This window comes from Schistocerca cancellata, chromosome 1, assembly GCF_023864275.1.
Source record: "Schistocerca cancellata isolate TAMUIC-IGC-003103 chromosome 1, iqSchCanc2.1, whole genome shotgun sequence".
Classification (NCBI taxonomy): domain Eukaryota; kingdom Metazoa; phylum Arthropoda; class Insecta; order Orthoptera; family Acrididae; genus Schistocerca; species Schistocerca cancellata.
Genome location: NC_064626.1, coordinates 299,271,336 through 299,285,151, shown reverse-complemented (window position 1 = coordinate 299,285,151; position 13,816 = coordinate 299,271,336). Strand labels below are relative to the sequence as shown.

The 13,816-nt window shown below is 39.7% G+C and overlaps 1 protein-coding gene across 4 annotated transcripts in view; it reads right to left on the bottom strand.

Moving 5' to 3' along the window:
• The window catches only part of LOC126171962 (ankyrin repeat and SOCS box protein 3-like), a 255,336-nt gene that overhangs the window by 63,617 nt on the left and 177,903 nt on the right, over nt 1–13,816 (bottom strand). For all 4 annotated transcript variants that reach the window (XM_049920840.1, XM_049920841.1, XM_049920843.1 and 1 more), the window contains exons 9-10: nt 11,350–11,491; nt 9,893–9,958 (exon numbers count right to left, since the gene is read on the bottom strand). In XM_049920840.1, coding sequence (XP_049776797.1) covers nt 9,893–9,958; nt 11,350–11,491 — 208 coding nt within the window. The remainder of the gene's footprint in view (nt 1–9,892; nt 9,959–11,349; nt 11,492–13,816) is intronic.

Sequence of the window (13,816 nt, the reverse complement as noted above, 5' to 3'; positions counted from 1 at the left end):
GTGTGCCGCAGGGGAGTGTCGTAGGACCGTTGCTATTCACAATATACATAAATGACATGGTGGATGACATCGGAAGTTCACTGAGGCTTTTTGCGGATGATGCTGTGGTATATCGAGAGGTTGTAACAATGGAAAATTGTACTGAAATGCAGGAGGATCTGCAGCGAATTGACGCATGGTGCAGGGAATGGCAATTGAATTTCAATATAGACAAGTGTAATGTGCAGCGAATACATAGAAAGAAAGATCCCTTATAATTTAGCTACAATATAGCAGGTCAGCAACTGGAAGCAGTTAATTCCATAAATTATCTGGGAGTACGCATTAGGAGTGATTTAAAATGGAATGATCATATAAAGCTGATCGTCGGTAAAGCAGATGCCAGACTGAGATTCATTGGAAGAATCCTAAGGAAATACAATCGGAAAACAAAGGAAGTAGGTTACAGTACGCTTGTTCACCCACTGCTTGAATATTGCTCAGCAGTGTGGGATCCGTACCAGATAGGGTTGATAGAAGAGAGAGAGAAGATCCAACGGAGAGCAGCGCGCTTCATTACAGGATCATTTAGTAATCGCGAAAGCATTACGGAGATGACAGATAAACTCCAGTGGAAGACTATGCAGGAGAGACGCTCAGTAGCTCGGTACGGGCTTTTTTCGAAGTTTCGAGAACATACCTTCACCGAGGAGTCAAGCAGTATATTGCTCCCTCCTACGTATATCTCGCGAAGAGACCATGAGAATAAAATCAGAGAGATTAGAGCCCACACAGAGGCATACCGACAATCCTTCTTTCCATGAACAATACGAGACACGAATACCAGGGAGAGCCGATAGAGGTACTCAAGGTACCCTCCGCCACACCCCGTCAGGTGGCTTGCGGAGTATTGATGCAGATGTAGATGTAGATTAATACAATAGTAAAAAAAATGTAAAGATGACACATTAAGTTGCAGACAGGCACAATTAAAAGACACTTACATACAAGTTTTCGGATACAGCCTTTGTCAGAACAAGAAAGAGAAACACACACCATTTATACATAAAAGCAAGCACACCTCACGCACACATGCCCTCGAACTTTGGCAGCACGGACCAAACATTCTTGATGAAATATATTACAGCATTTATGGTGCATTTGTCTTTCTCAAAGCCAAATTGATTCTTGCTGACTGATCCACAATTCATCAGAAATGCAATGAGTCTCTGGGCATAAGTTCGTTCAAATATTTTTGATATAACTGGTAGAATAGCTGTAGACCTACAACTGTGTTTTGTTAGTTAGATGGTGTATGATTTGTATTTTTAATAAACCACCAATCCTTGCTTTTACTGGCAGCACTACATACTGTATGTAAGTTTGTGCATCTAGTTCTCCGGCTGCTTGTAGTACTTTGACATACCTTCTTTAAATATTCTTTAACACTCTTTAAAGTTTTCATTATTGCTACTTTTGCATTTTCTGTTCAATGTTGTTATCTTGTGCCTAGAGACCAAAATATCTTTTGGTATCCATTTTAGTTTTGGTTTTGGTATTAGTCTTTTTTTACTGGACATATTATGCTGAGATAGTAGGAAAAGATATCTATAAAATTTGTCATTTTATGATCCAGTGAAGCGTCTCTTTCCACGATTTATCATTCTTCTTTCTTAAGTTTAAACCTAAGGACTGTTAAGTTTTGTAAGTTTAGGCTTCATTTTTCCCATTTTTTAAACCTTTTCTTTTATTGCAATATGATTTAAGCATATTTTGATTGGATCATGGTCTGACAGAGCTGTTTCTATGATTCTGCTTTTGTACTGAAAGTCACATAGATTTGCGAATATGTGATCTACTTGTGTAGAGGTGTTTGCAGTTGTGTATGTTGGATTTGACATTGCATTGTTTGAACCAAATGTTTTCACTGTGTTGAGATTTCCCTTCTGTCACTGGTATCTTGCTATGTATTTATGTTTATGTCACCAAGTAGTATAGTGCTGCATACATTTAGCTTAGAATGATGCATAATAATTCTCTGATGTTTTCAATGAAAGTGGCTATGGAGCCATTTGGTGGTCTGTAGATGTTTGTAATGTAAAGCAAGGAACTACTTAAATTTATTTTTTTGGCCTGTTACTTCTACAACATTCTGAATACTATATTTTTTACATATGTCACGACTGTTTATACAGTTTCTGTTTATATTGTTATGGGTCAGTACTGCAGCTCCCTCAGCTCTACTATTCCTCCTGCTTCAGCTACCAGTTACATTATAATTTGCTACAGTAAGATTTAAAATTTCCTGCTCATTTAGTCCATGTCCTGTCAGAGCTAGAATATGTTTTAGTTAACTGCAGATTCAGGTTTCCTTGTCTTTCACTCCCATCATGCCCCATTAATTTCCCTTCTTTCTAATGGTTTTACATGCATCTGTAAACGCTCTACAGAGTGTTGTAGACCTCAATCTGTTTAAAGGTATGCCATCCTTTCCTGGGCAGTTTTCACACAGAAATTTGTTTGGGTCAATGAAAATAGTGCCAAGATGTTTTCATTGCTAATTTCATAGCACAGTTTACTTGAGGTAAATTTGTCACTGACTGGCCTTCTTTATATGATTCCACTGAGTATGAGCCTGGATCCCTCATAGATACTTATTGCCACACGAATCATGTTTATTATTTCATTTGTAAATTCTTCTTCACTGCTCCTTCTTAATGAGTTTGTTCCTACATGTACACCTTTGTAATTCTAATTGGGTTCAGGACCAGTTCTTTAGAAGCTTGTTTCGTATTTGCCATATTTTTAAAATGTTTGCCAAGTTATTGTTTCTAATTTCAGGCTGCACATTAGTTTTGCAGTTGGGGACAGATACTTTTCAACAGCAAGGCACCAATTATTAGAAATTAATTTTCATTATCTTGCTTACTTGTGGTCTTGTCTTTTCTTTTACAGTATGTCATCAACTAACATTTAGATTTGTTTGTGGATTTTTAGCTTGTTTGGTTTACTATGGCATCATTGAAGACACTGGATTTGTTGTTGTTTTTACAGTCTGTATGAACACATGAATTTTTGTGGTCTTGTATTTCTGTTAGTTGGATTTCACACACACACAGAACTGTGTTTACAGTTAGTTTATCATTTTCTTTCTTTGTAGTCAATATTTTGGTTTTTAATGCCTCAGTGTACTTTTTTAGCAATTTTATAATTTTGTCACACAATGTGACTGTTTGAACTGGGCTGGCATCCAGCTGAATAGTCCTTGACAAGGTGGTGGTGATGGTAGTGAGGAATGCATGATGTGTTTGCTATTGGTGACATTTTAAGACTCAGATTTTATAGGAGGTATGGTGATGTTCAAATGGCTTTTCCAGAAGATACCAGTACTGAAATTTCTGCAAGGGAAAACTGTTCAATCTCCACCTACAGAAATAAGCTGGAGTCTGACAAATGGGTGGTACTTCTTAATAGTGGCAGTGGACTGCCACTTGAGTGTGAACCCTCACTTGTTAATCTATTCCCTGCAATTCTGATTGTTGCTTACTAATTGAAAAAAAAAAGAACAAAAATTTGGAAAGGATCTATCTCATTTCTGAGGTGCCACATTCTCCTTGTTGGCTTCTGCATCACCACTACCACCACAACAGGGTGGAAATGACATCTGAAAAGAAATGCGTCATCACAGTGCATGAAGAAAGACAAAAAGAAATAGGAGAAGATCAAATGCACATCTACAAGGGAAGGAAAGTTAGGTTTTAAGAAGCAGGTCATGAGAAATGAAGCTGCCACTCCACTGAAGAAGGCTAGGGAAAAGAATTTATAGTTTTCATATACAAGGAAGCATCCTGAATGTTGATTTGAAACAAGGCCTTCCAAAATGTAAATCCAGTTGCTCAGTTTGTACAAAGGGATTAATCACAAAATACCACCATCACATTCAAAAAGTTGATGGACCAAGAACTGGACAAAAAGTGACAAGCAATTGTGAAGAAAGTGGTACACAAATGACCCTCTATCAAGTACCATAAAGTAGCTTGCAGAGTAGACAGTGTGTTCGGAAATTCCCTATTACATATTTCTAGAACTTGTAGAGGAGCAAGCGTACATGATATTTTGAATAGAACCCATGTCCAGAATATACCATTCCCATTCTATGATGGTTTCAATTCAGATGTTTAACTCATCTACTTGTGCTTAAGGAATTGAATTAGGTGTGACACAGTACAATTATAATGTGAAAATTCAAAAGAAACAAAGCAAAATATCGATTTGTCACATAAGCACATTCATTTATATTAACACTTGAACATTAGTGTTTACATTACTCCAAATCAAAAAGAACCCAGCAATCTGTACGTACAGAACAGAACTGACGCTCAGTATAGTGACCACGAATATTGTTACAGACATTGTGCTTATGAAGCACGTTATGGTACACAGTCCCCATCCCACCTGGTGTCTCTTCAATTTTTAGAGCAGTGGCATAACTCATGCCAGTAGACCTTCCTCTGTCTGTACAGGACTTTTGTAAATTGAACTTTGCATAGAACACCTGAAGTAGTAGTCCACAGGAGTTAAACCCAGCGATTCCAGTGGTCACATTGTTGGACCACCTTGGCCTATCCATCTTATCATCTGAACCGCATGTGAGAAATAAGGAGGTTCACCATCATGCTGAAACCAAATTTCCTGATGTAAATTCAGTGGCACGGCTTCCCAGAATGGGCCCAATACATTTTGTAGGAAGATCAAGTATGTAGGACCAGTCACATTGAGTGGAAAGAGGTATGGTCCAATCACATGACTGTCCAGAATACCTGTCCACATGTTAATACTAAACCGATGCTGAAATAACTGAACACATGTGACACGAGGGTTTTCATCTGCCCAGACATGGCTGTCTTGTAAATTCAGAACACAATCCCTAGTGTGGACAGGTTGTGAGTCAAGCTTGGGTAAATCAGTTGGCAGAGCACTTGCCCATGAAAGGCAAGGTCTGGAGTTCGAGTCTCGGTCCAGCACACAGTTTTAATCTTCTAGGAAGTTTCTTATCACCACACATTCCGTTACAGCGTGAAAATTTTATTCTGGAAACATCCCCCAGGCTGTGGCTAAGCCACGTCTCTGCAATATCCTTCCTTCCAGGAGTGCTAGTTCTGCAAGTTTTGCAGGAGAGCTTCTATTAAGTTTGGAAGGTAGGAGACGAGGTACTGGTGGAATTAAAGCTGTGGGGATGGGATGTGAGTCATGCTCAGGTAGCTCAGTCAGTACAGCACTTGCCCGCAAAAGGCAAGGTCCCAAGTTCAAGTCTCTGTCCAACACACAGTTTTAATCTGCCAGGAAGTTTCACATTCTCTAGTAAACTTACATTCATCTGAGAACAGAACATGACTTGGAAACAAAGGTGTATTGATGCAGTGGTACAGGAACCACATGTAGCAGGCAACACATTGTGGAAAATCAGCTGGAACCACAGTGTGTACCTTTTGTAAGTGGTGCAGATATAACTGCTGCTCACGAAGAATGTCCCAGATGATACTCTGACTAACACCCACTGCAAGTGAAACTGTTCATATACTTGTGGATTGTTTTGTTTTAACTACACATTAAGCCCAATCGAAGGAAGAAAAGACAGCTAAAAACATGGACTTAAGGAAGCTTCATAAAATACTGCATAGAGACAATGGAGGTCATCAATTAAAGATTAAATGTCCTTTGCCATATTGCTACAACGGATAAAAAGTAAAACATGTATGACAGCCCGCATGTCGTTCACTAAAACAGCTGATAACTCCAATGACAAACATAAATGGTTAAAAAAAGGGCATTCTGCCAGGAAATGGTGAACCATTAAAGGTCGAGGACAATGAGAACAAGGTGGTGGGGGATCACCACTTAAGAAATGGTGATGACTAAAAAGACAGAGTCCAATATGCAACCTAGCTAAAATGATCTCATAGTGGAAGGACTGAGAGGCAGTTGTCCAAGCCACTGGGAGAGGTTTAATTCCTCAGAGCTTGTTCCCATGAAGGGGAAACCAGTGGTGATGCCAAAGTGACACGACCTGCTGACAGAGGGCAACACAGACATCATCTGAGGGAATGGAAAAACTAGCTGGCCGAGGTTCAATGACTACAGCCTTGGTAGCAGCGGCAGCAGCCTCGTTGCCTGTCAGAACAGTGTGACCGAGGATCCACATAAACATCACAGTGGCTCCATCAACAGCGAGCAGAGTGAAAGCTTTCCTGGACCCATTGCACTAAGGAATGGACACTGTATGGCACACAGAGGCTCTGAAGGACATTGAGAGAGACGGAGCAAATGACACAATTTAAAAGCCTTTGTTACTGGATGTGCTGCACGGCCTGATGCAGTGCGAAGAGCTCTGCAGTAAATACTGAGCAGTGTTCCAGAAGCTGATACTGAAAAGCATTGGTGCCAATGACGAAGGTACACCTGACACCAACTGTTAGTCCAAGAGCCATCAGTGTACACAAAGGTACTATTCCGAAGTTCCACGCGAAGGTCAAGAAACTTACAGCAATAGAGATAATCTGGAGTAGTGTCCTTAGGAAGTGAGAGATGTCCAAGGTGAACACGCACTGGGTCACAAAGCACAGGTGGTGAAGGTTCACACCCACTGAGAAAGTGACAGGCACTGTGAAGTTAAGCCGCCAGAGCAACAGTCGAAAGTGAACTCCAGGAAGTAACAGAGGAGAGTGACACGCCCCATACTGGGGATCAAAGGAATCATTGAAGGATGAGGCAGAGGATGGGTGGCCAGGCATGGCAGGTAAATGGCATCTGCTGAGGAGAAAATCACAATGGTATGGTAGTTCAGCAGCTTCTGCATACAGACTCTACCAGACTAGCGTAAAAGGCACCAGTGCCCAAATGGATGCACCTCAGTGACTGCCAAGTGCTAGCCTTCGGAGACTCACTGCTTCCAGGGGCAGAGGGTGGAGGATTCTGCTCCATGATATCTACAGAGGCATCAGCATTTGCCCTCTGTTGGTCTGCAGAGTTCAAGGCAGAGAAACTGTTGGTGGTTCTCACTGGCAACATAGAGGTTGGCCGGGTGAGGGTATCATGTGGCGACACCATTGAAAAGGACCTCCACATCGGTGAAGGAGAAGACTGTTTGTCTTTGTTTGCTTTCTTGGACACTTTGAAGGTGGCAGATGATGATTCATATGTTTGTTGGCTGGAGGGATGTAAGGAGTCATTGCAGGAATATTTCTTCTGTCCTTTCCTGCCAGCTGGCAGTGTAGCAGGTGACTTCGCCCCATGAGGTGAAAGTTTGGTGACCTGTTGCACAGCTGGAGGAGGAGGAGACGAGGCTGCAACCATGACACTGGGTGATCTGACAACCATGGTGCTTAATTTGAGCTCGCATGTCTGCGTGGCCGTGTCCTTCATGGAGTGGTAGCAATAACAGTACTGTACATGCCAGATGGTAAAATGCAGGGTTCCCGACTAGCCAACAACTTGCGAGCAACAGGGTAGGGCACCTTCTCCTTCACCCAGATTTCCTGGGAAGCCCACTCGTTGAGATACACAGGATAATCTCAGGAGGAGGCTGCATGGTCGCCATTTCAAGTGTGCAGTGGGGAGAAGAAGGCAGACAGTCAACCTCCTGAGCATCCCTACCATAGGTTACACACTTGGTCGTGCGTTAACATGACATTCGAGTATGGTCATAACGATGACACTGGTGGCAGCACATCGGGTTCGGCATGTACAGTCAGACTATGATAACTTCATAGACTGCTTTGAACTTGGTCAGAAGCACTACCCTGTCAAACATCAGAAAAAGAGTGTGTGTGGGCACTAAGGATGCATCTACCTTTTTCATCACCTGATAGACTGCAATGACGCCAAGATCAGAGAGGTATGTTTGGATTTCTGTCTCAGTCAGATCATCAAGCAGCCTTGTGTAAATTACGCCATATGAAGAATTCAGTGTGCAATGGGCCTCAATATAACAGGATAACCGTGGAGGAGTGAAACTCCAAGAAGTTGTTGTGCTTGAGAATCAGAAGTTGTCTCCAAAATCAAAGTACCACTGCATTAGCGAAAGCAGGATTTCACAGGGCCGGCAACTACATCAACACCTTTCTGAATAATAAATGGATTTACCATTGCAAAGGACTTGCCATATTAAGTACATGAAATCACGAGGAACTGTGGTGCAGCTGGGAGGGCCTTTGAATCGTCAGCCTCATCTCATTTCCATTTAGTAGATGTAAACTGTGAAGAAGAGGTCTGGCTCATTGTGAGAGAATCCTCCATGATTGCTACCATCTCTGATGGTGCACTCTTTCCAATTGGTGGCCCCCCTCACAGGGGGCACACTCGCCTTAGGTGATTGTTTACATCTAAGGTCACACCTCCTGAACACCTGACAGAGGGACCAGTTGGCAATTTGGGAAGGTAACAGCTCAGGCAATCACCCCTTCCTAGGTCTGGCCTATACCAGAGGGTACATGTGAATCCTACAAGCTACGCATCAGCCTTCAGGAGTGTACAGAGATGAAAAATAAAAAGAGGAACCTGAAACACCGAAGTGGAGGAAGAATAGGAGAAGGGGAACAAAGAAAGAAAAAAGGAACGAAAAACAATGGAGAGACTGTTCTGATGTCAGGCTACTGAAAATGCAGAGCAAATTCCCAAAAATATCTCATACATGTTCCCCATGGGAAGGGAAAAAAGAATAGCAAGAGGATAGACATGCAACACGGAAGGGAAATGATGCTGCATAGGCTGGAGCCCCATGGTAGCCAAGCACAAACCCACCAAAGAGTGGCGAGCCCCTTGGGAGGTTTGAGTACTTGTTGATGGGTTCTCTTCAACATGATGCAGTACACCTTCTTCAAATTCAGGAATGCAGCATTGCCATGGAGCATCAAAATTCTGCCTCCTCACAGTGAAGGTACCTGTTTCTCGGAGCCACTGCATAACTTGGGCAAAAACTTTGTGTGATGGCCTGCTATGTTGCAGAAAACATTTGTGATGAGGTAGATTAGCAGCTCGTCTGTTACCTTGCTGCACTATACGCAAGGAGTACAGCTGTGTATTCCTAAAATGTGTACCAAAACTTGTTTACTGTATCGGAGATGCCCAGGCATTGAATAAGTCTCACAAAAAGCCAGAAATTGAGTGACATTAGGTGGTCATCTGATGTAGTATATGTCACCCTGTCTACCCTATTTCATACCCAGGACAAGCAACTCTTGAGAGCTTTCTCTTCCCCTCAGCAGACATGGATGCATTGAGAATGGGATCCTATCCAAAGTATTATGTACTCACTCCCCTCAACAAGTCCTTGAAGTTTGTAACGGGAATTTCTGTACAAGCTGTAGATATAGATGTAGGAGAAAACTTTCCCACTGGTCATAATCTCCAAAAATTTTGTCAGTAACTCAACTGCATAAAGGCTGACATTTCCTACTCGTAATACCATCACTTCTTTTTAGTTCTATGTTCATCAATGTGAAAATCTGTATGTAATTATCTTAAAGCCTATTAGTGATTCAGTACTGTGAGAACTGATCAACCTAGGGAGCATGAATGAAAATATTACTTTGTGCTTATGTTTCACACTGAATTACAGCTCAAATTCTTCCTTATTATTTAGAATTCTTAAAGAACATTGCTAGATTACTCATATAGTACTATATATATTTTTTCTATTGTAAACAGAAGCTAACACATTTTTGAGTTTTGTCAAAAAAGTTCTGAAATTAGAGCCAGTAAGGTTCTCTACAACTAAAACTTGATTCCGTTTCTGTTTCCTTGTCCCCCTTTCCTCCCACTCCACCAACCTCACTTGCATTCATTTTCCCAAAGCAATAAAAATATATAATAAATTACTGCTAGGAGGTGTCAACAGAAGAGCATGTATACTCACCACTTTTCTTCTGGGTTAATAAGACATGCATAATACAAGGCTGCTGGCACAGGTGTACGCTGACGCCTGTGAAGAAAACTGACATTAGAGTTAAATCTGACAGTATACAGCTCCTTCACACTGCCTTCAGAAACAATCATAGACATGTATCATTTTCTTGTAAAACAAAAAGCTGGTGGAAGTTTTTGTTTTATTATGATGCAACTGGTTTCGACCTAATGATCATCTCCACAGTAATAAATCAAAAACTTTTAACAGCTTGGTGTGGTTATTTCACAACAAAATGTCATTTATGAAAGCTGTGCCACAAAACTGTAAGAAGAAAGACATGTGATGTTCATTTTAAATATTACTTTAATATTATTTAAACATGTTTATACAGAGTATCAAGTTTAAAAGTTGATTAAGAGATCAATCACTAGTTTTTTCATAGTACACCTACAGAAAACATTTGATTGATAAAGCACTACATGATAACATGTGTTAAATAATGAGAGAGTAGAAAAGTCAGAATGTGATTCAATCGCAATTCAAGGTTACAGAAGATATAAGAGACATGCAAGGCAAGTTCTACAAACACAGGAAAGAATGACCAACACTGTATGGTACACAGTGTCTATACTGGTCTGTAATGTTATTGTATTTCTATACAAGCTCTTTTGATCTGACTATTCCGCTGTACAACACTTGTATACCAAACTAAAATATCAGACTATGAGAACATTTTAGCAACAAAAAGGATTTCTTTTAATTTTGATCTACTAATATAGAATTTGATGAAAAGTTAAATCACATTTTAGTATGTGTTCATTTCGTTTTCTGATATGACTTCTATACAGTATGATAAAGCAGTTAATATGCAGGTTTGCTTTTGGAAGACTACAGGTGTACAAATGTTCAGTGCTGCATAGGACTCAATGGTTGCTATAGTTCAATCCACAAATGATGGCGGTTCACACAGCACGAGGCAAGGATGGGGACTGCATTGGTGCTGGTTCCACGCAATGGTTGTGGTAATTGCATACACGTGCTCTGTGCTTGAAGAAACCACGTGTACTGTAAATTGTGTCCCTCACTTGCACATGCATAATTTGTCACTCACCACCACCATCAGCTGTGACATTTGTCAAAAAATGGAATAAAAATTCACTGTATAACTTGCTATGATCACGTTTAATACTTGCATTTGCAAGAACATTAACAGAAGATCTGTGAGAACACTACTGAATGGTCATTTGTTGTCAGAGAATGCATGACATACATGTGCAGAACAAGTCTAAACTCACTGCCATCATTGGTGACTCCAACTATAGTGGTGCACATATTAAGCCATGAAAACGAGGGAAGGTAGCGGGAAATGCATAAATTTTGAGGATACACTGCAAGGTGCATGACCTGATTTAATTATAATAAATACATGTGGCTTCCAGTTATAAACAATGTACATCTATGCATACCAAGGAACAGGATGGTCAGCATCAGCACCATGGTCTAAAAGAATCTCAACAAACAGTCTCTTTACTGGTTTAGGTGCTGATGAAGTAGCAATTGCTACTAATGGTGGAGCTTCAAATGTGTAGGTGGCATTTACTGGAAGCCCTATAAAAGAAACAAAATGTCAGTGAAACAAGATATAAATATTTATACTTTTGCAAAACATCATCTGAGAAATAGAAGAATTGAATACAGTAGTCAGCGCATGATTTTCTGGCCAATGTGACACATACTCATCCTATGAACATCAAACTTTATGTTAAATACAGGGTGTATCAAAATGAATCATCCAATTTAAAAAAAAAAATCATAACTACTCGTTATGTGACATGTGTGTGGACAACATACTGTTGGAAAATGCAAACTTTCAAGTTTTGCATGGTTACTGCTAGGTAGCAACAGTTCTAGTAAAAATGATGTTGGGACAGCAGGAAGTGTTTTGTGTTCTACATTTTGCACAGTGCGTGTCAGCGTGTGTTTCATACTAGGCATGGTGTGAATCCTACTACAGCACAGAGCATTAGACAGTGGCATGAACAATTCCAAGTGGGACACTCCAAAATTTAATGTGTTCTGTGCAGTTTCATTGGAAAAGGTGTATGGTCCATTTTTTGTTGTTGAGAACACTGTTACAGTTAGCACATATCTCAATATGCTTGAGAACTTTTTTTCCCACACTTGGAGACTGATTCAAATGACTTCATTTACCAACAGGATGGGACACCGCCACACTGGCATCAGGAAGTGCGGGAACTTTTAAATCAAAGAATTACTGAATGATGGATTGGTCGCACTGGACGAAATGATTCAGCCTTACATTACTGGCCTCCAAAGTCACCAGACCTGACTACATGTGATTATTTTTTGGGGGATTTATAAAAGACTCTGTTTAAGTGCCTCTGTTACCAACAACAATTAATGAACTGAGACTTCTCATAACAGCAGCTGTGGAAGCTGTAACTCAAGACATGCTTGTTGCAATGTTGGAACAATCTGAATATGACACTGACACATGCCGCGTATCTCAAGGGTGCATATTGAACACCTATGAAAAGGTTTCTGGTTCATCAAAAAACAAAATTCATTGTACATGTTTATTAGTTTCAGAAATATAGACATGCCAAATCAGATGATTCTTTTTGATACAACCTGTATATGTCACAAGAGTACAAGAGCATTTGTTCCATGCCACCAATTCAGTACAGACACGAACTGTCTGTGTTATATTCTAATGTCTACAGTCTACTAATAAGTGATTTGTTGTTTTCAAAATCTTTTTTTAGTAAAACTATCTTTTAGACAAAAAAATGAGTAATATAGAGAATGAAAAGTGTAAGGCATTGTGTAGGATAAAGAATCTTTTAAACTTGTGATTGAAGAACATGTGTACACTATAATATAGCATTTTCAGCGTTAAGTATTCAAGTTAATGACTATTAAAGTGTTTTACATAGAAATACATTATCTGTAAAACATCACACAATACTAGTTGAATTCTTTATAATAAGTCAACACAACATAAAAAGGAGCATGTACAGAAATTAAATGACATAATTCCATCTTGTATACAAAGTAAAATTTTTTCAGCACTCAGTCGTATGCGAAGAATGTATAGTTTGTTCATTATGAGTTTTTGTAAAAGACCTGTGAAGGTTCATACCAGTTGAATAAACTTTATAAATGAAATAAAACTGTCTGTTGTCTCAGATTTAATGGTTTTTCAATGTGCACCATTGAGACTTACTGAACTTTTATTGACATAGTCTCCCTTGTGGGACAGCATGGTGGTAGGTTGGTTGAAAACTGGAGAAGACAATTATTTGAACACTGTCTGCAACAGGGCAATGAAATGGAAAGAGGGACATGGGAAGGAATCAGCAAAAAATAGCCAAGGAATGTTATAGCGAAAGTGGAGTTCCATGCTGCAAAACTAATGAATATCTATTTTTGCATTTTTCAAAAAATTTAATTTTGCAGTTTTTCATATGTTGTCTTGTGGATCACATCTGTATATGTTATGCTCTCAGTGAATAAGTGGAGCGTCTTGTCATCATCAGAATCAACAGCAATAATTTATTGTGAATAATTTTGAAGATGAATAATAACTAACTTGATTTGTGGAGGAATGGTACTTACACTGACAGAAACATGATGCTCGGGATACAGTTAAATATGAACAGGTATGTACAAGAAAGTAATTAACTGAAATTGATCTCAAACAGGAAGTGATTTAATCATAGAGTCATCAAGCATATGCATGTTGCAATGGTAAACTGAGCACAGCTACTGTTATCTGCAGCATAACATGTGGACGAACAAAGATGAAGATCTTGAACAGAACCAAAGAAGAAAGACATGAACAAAGAAAGAAACTGTAAAAAGACATAAAATATGATCACAAGAACAAATGACTACATTATGTGGTCAGGG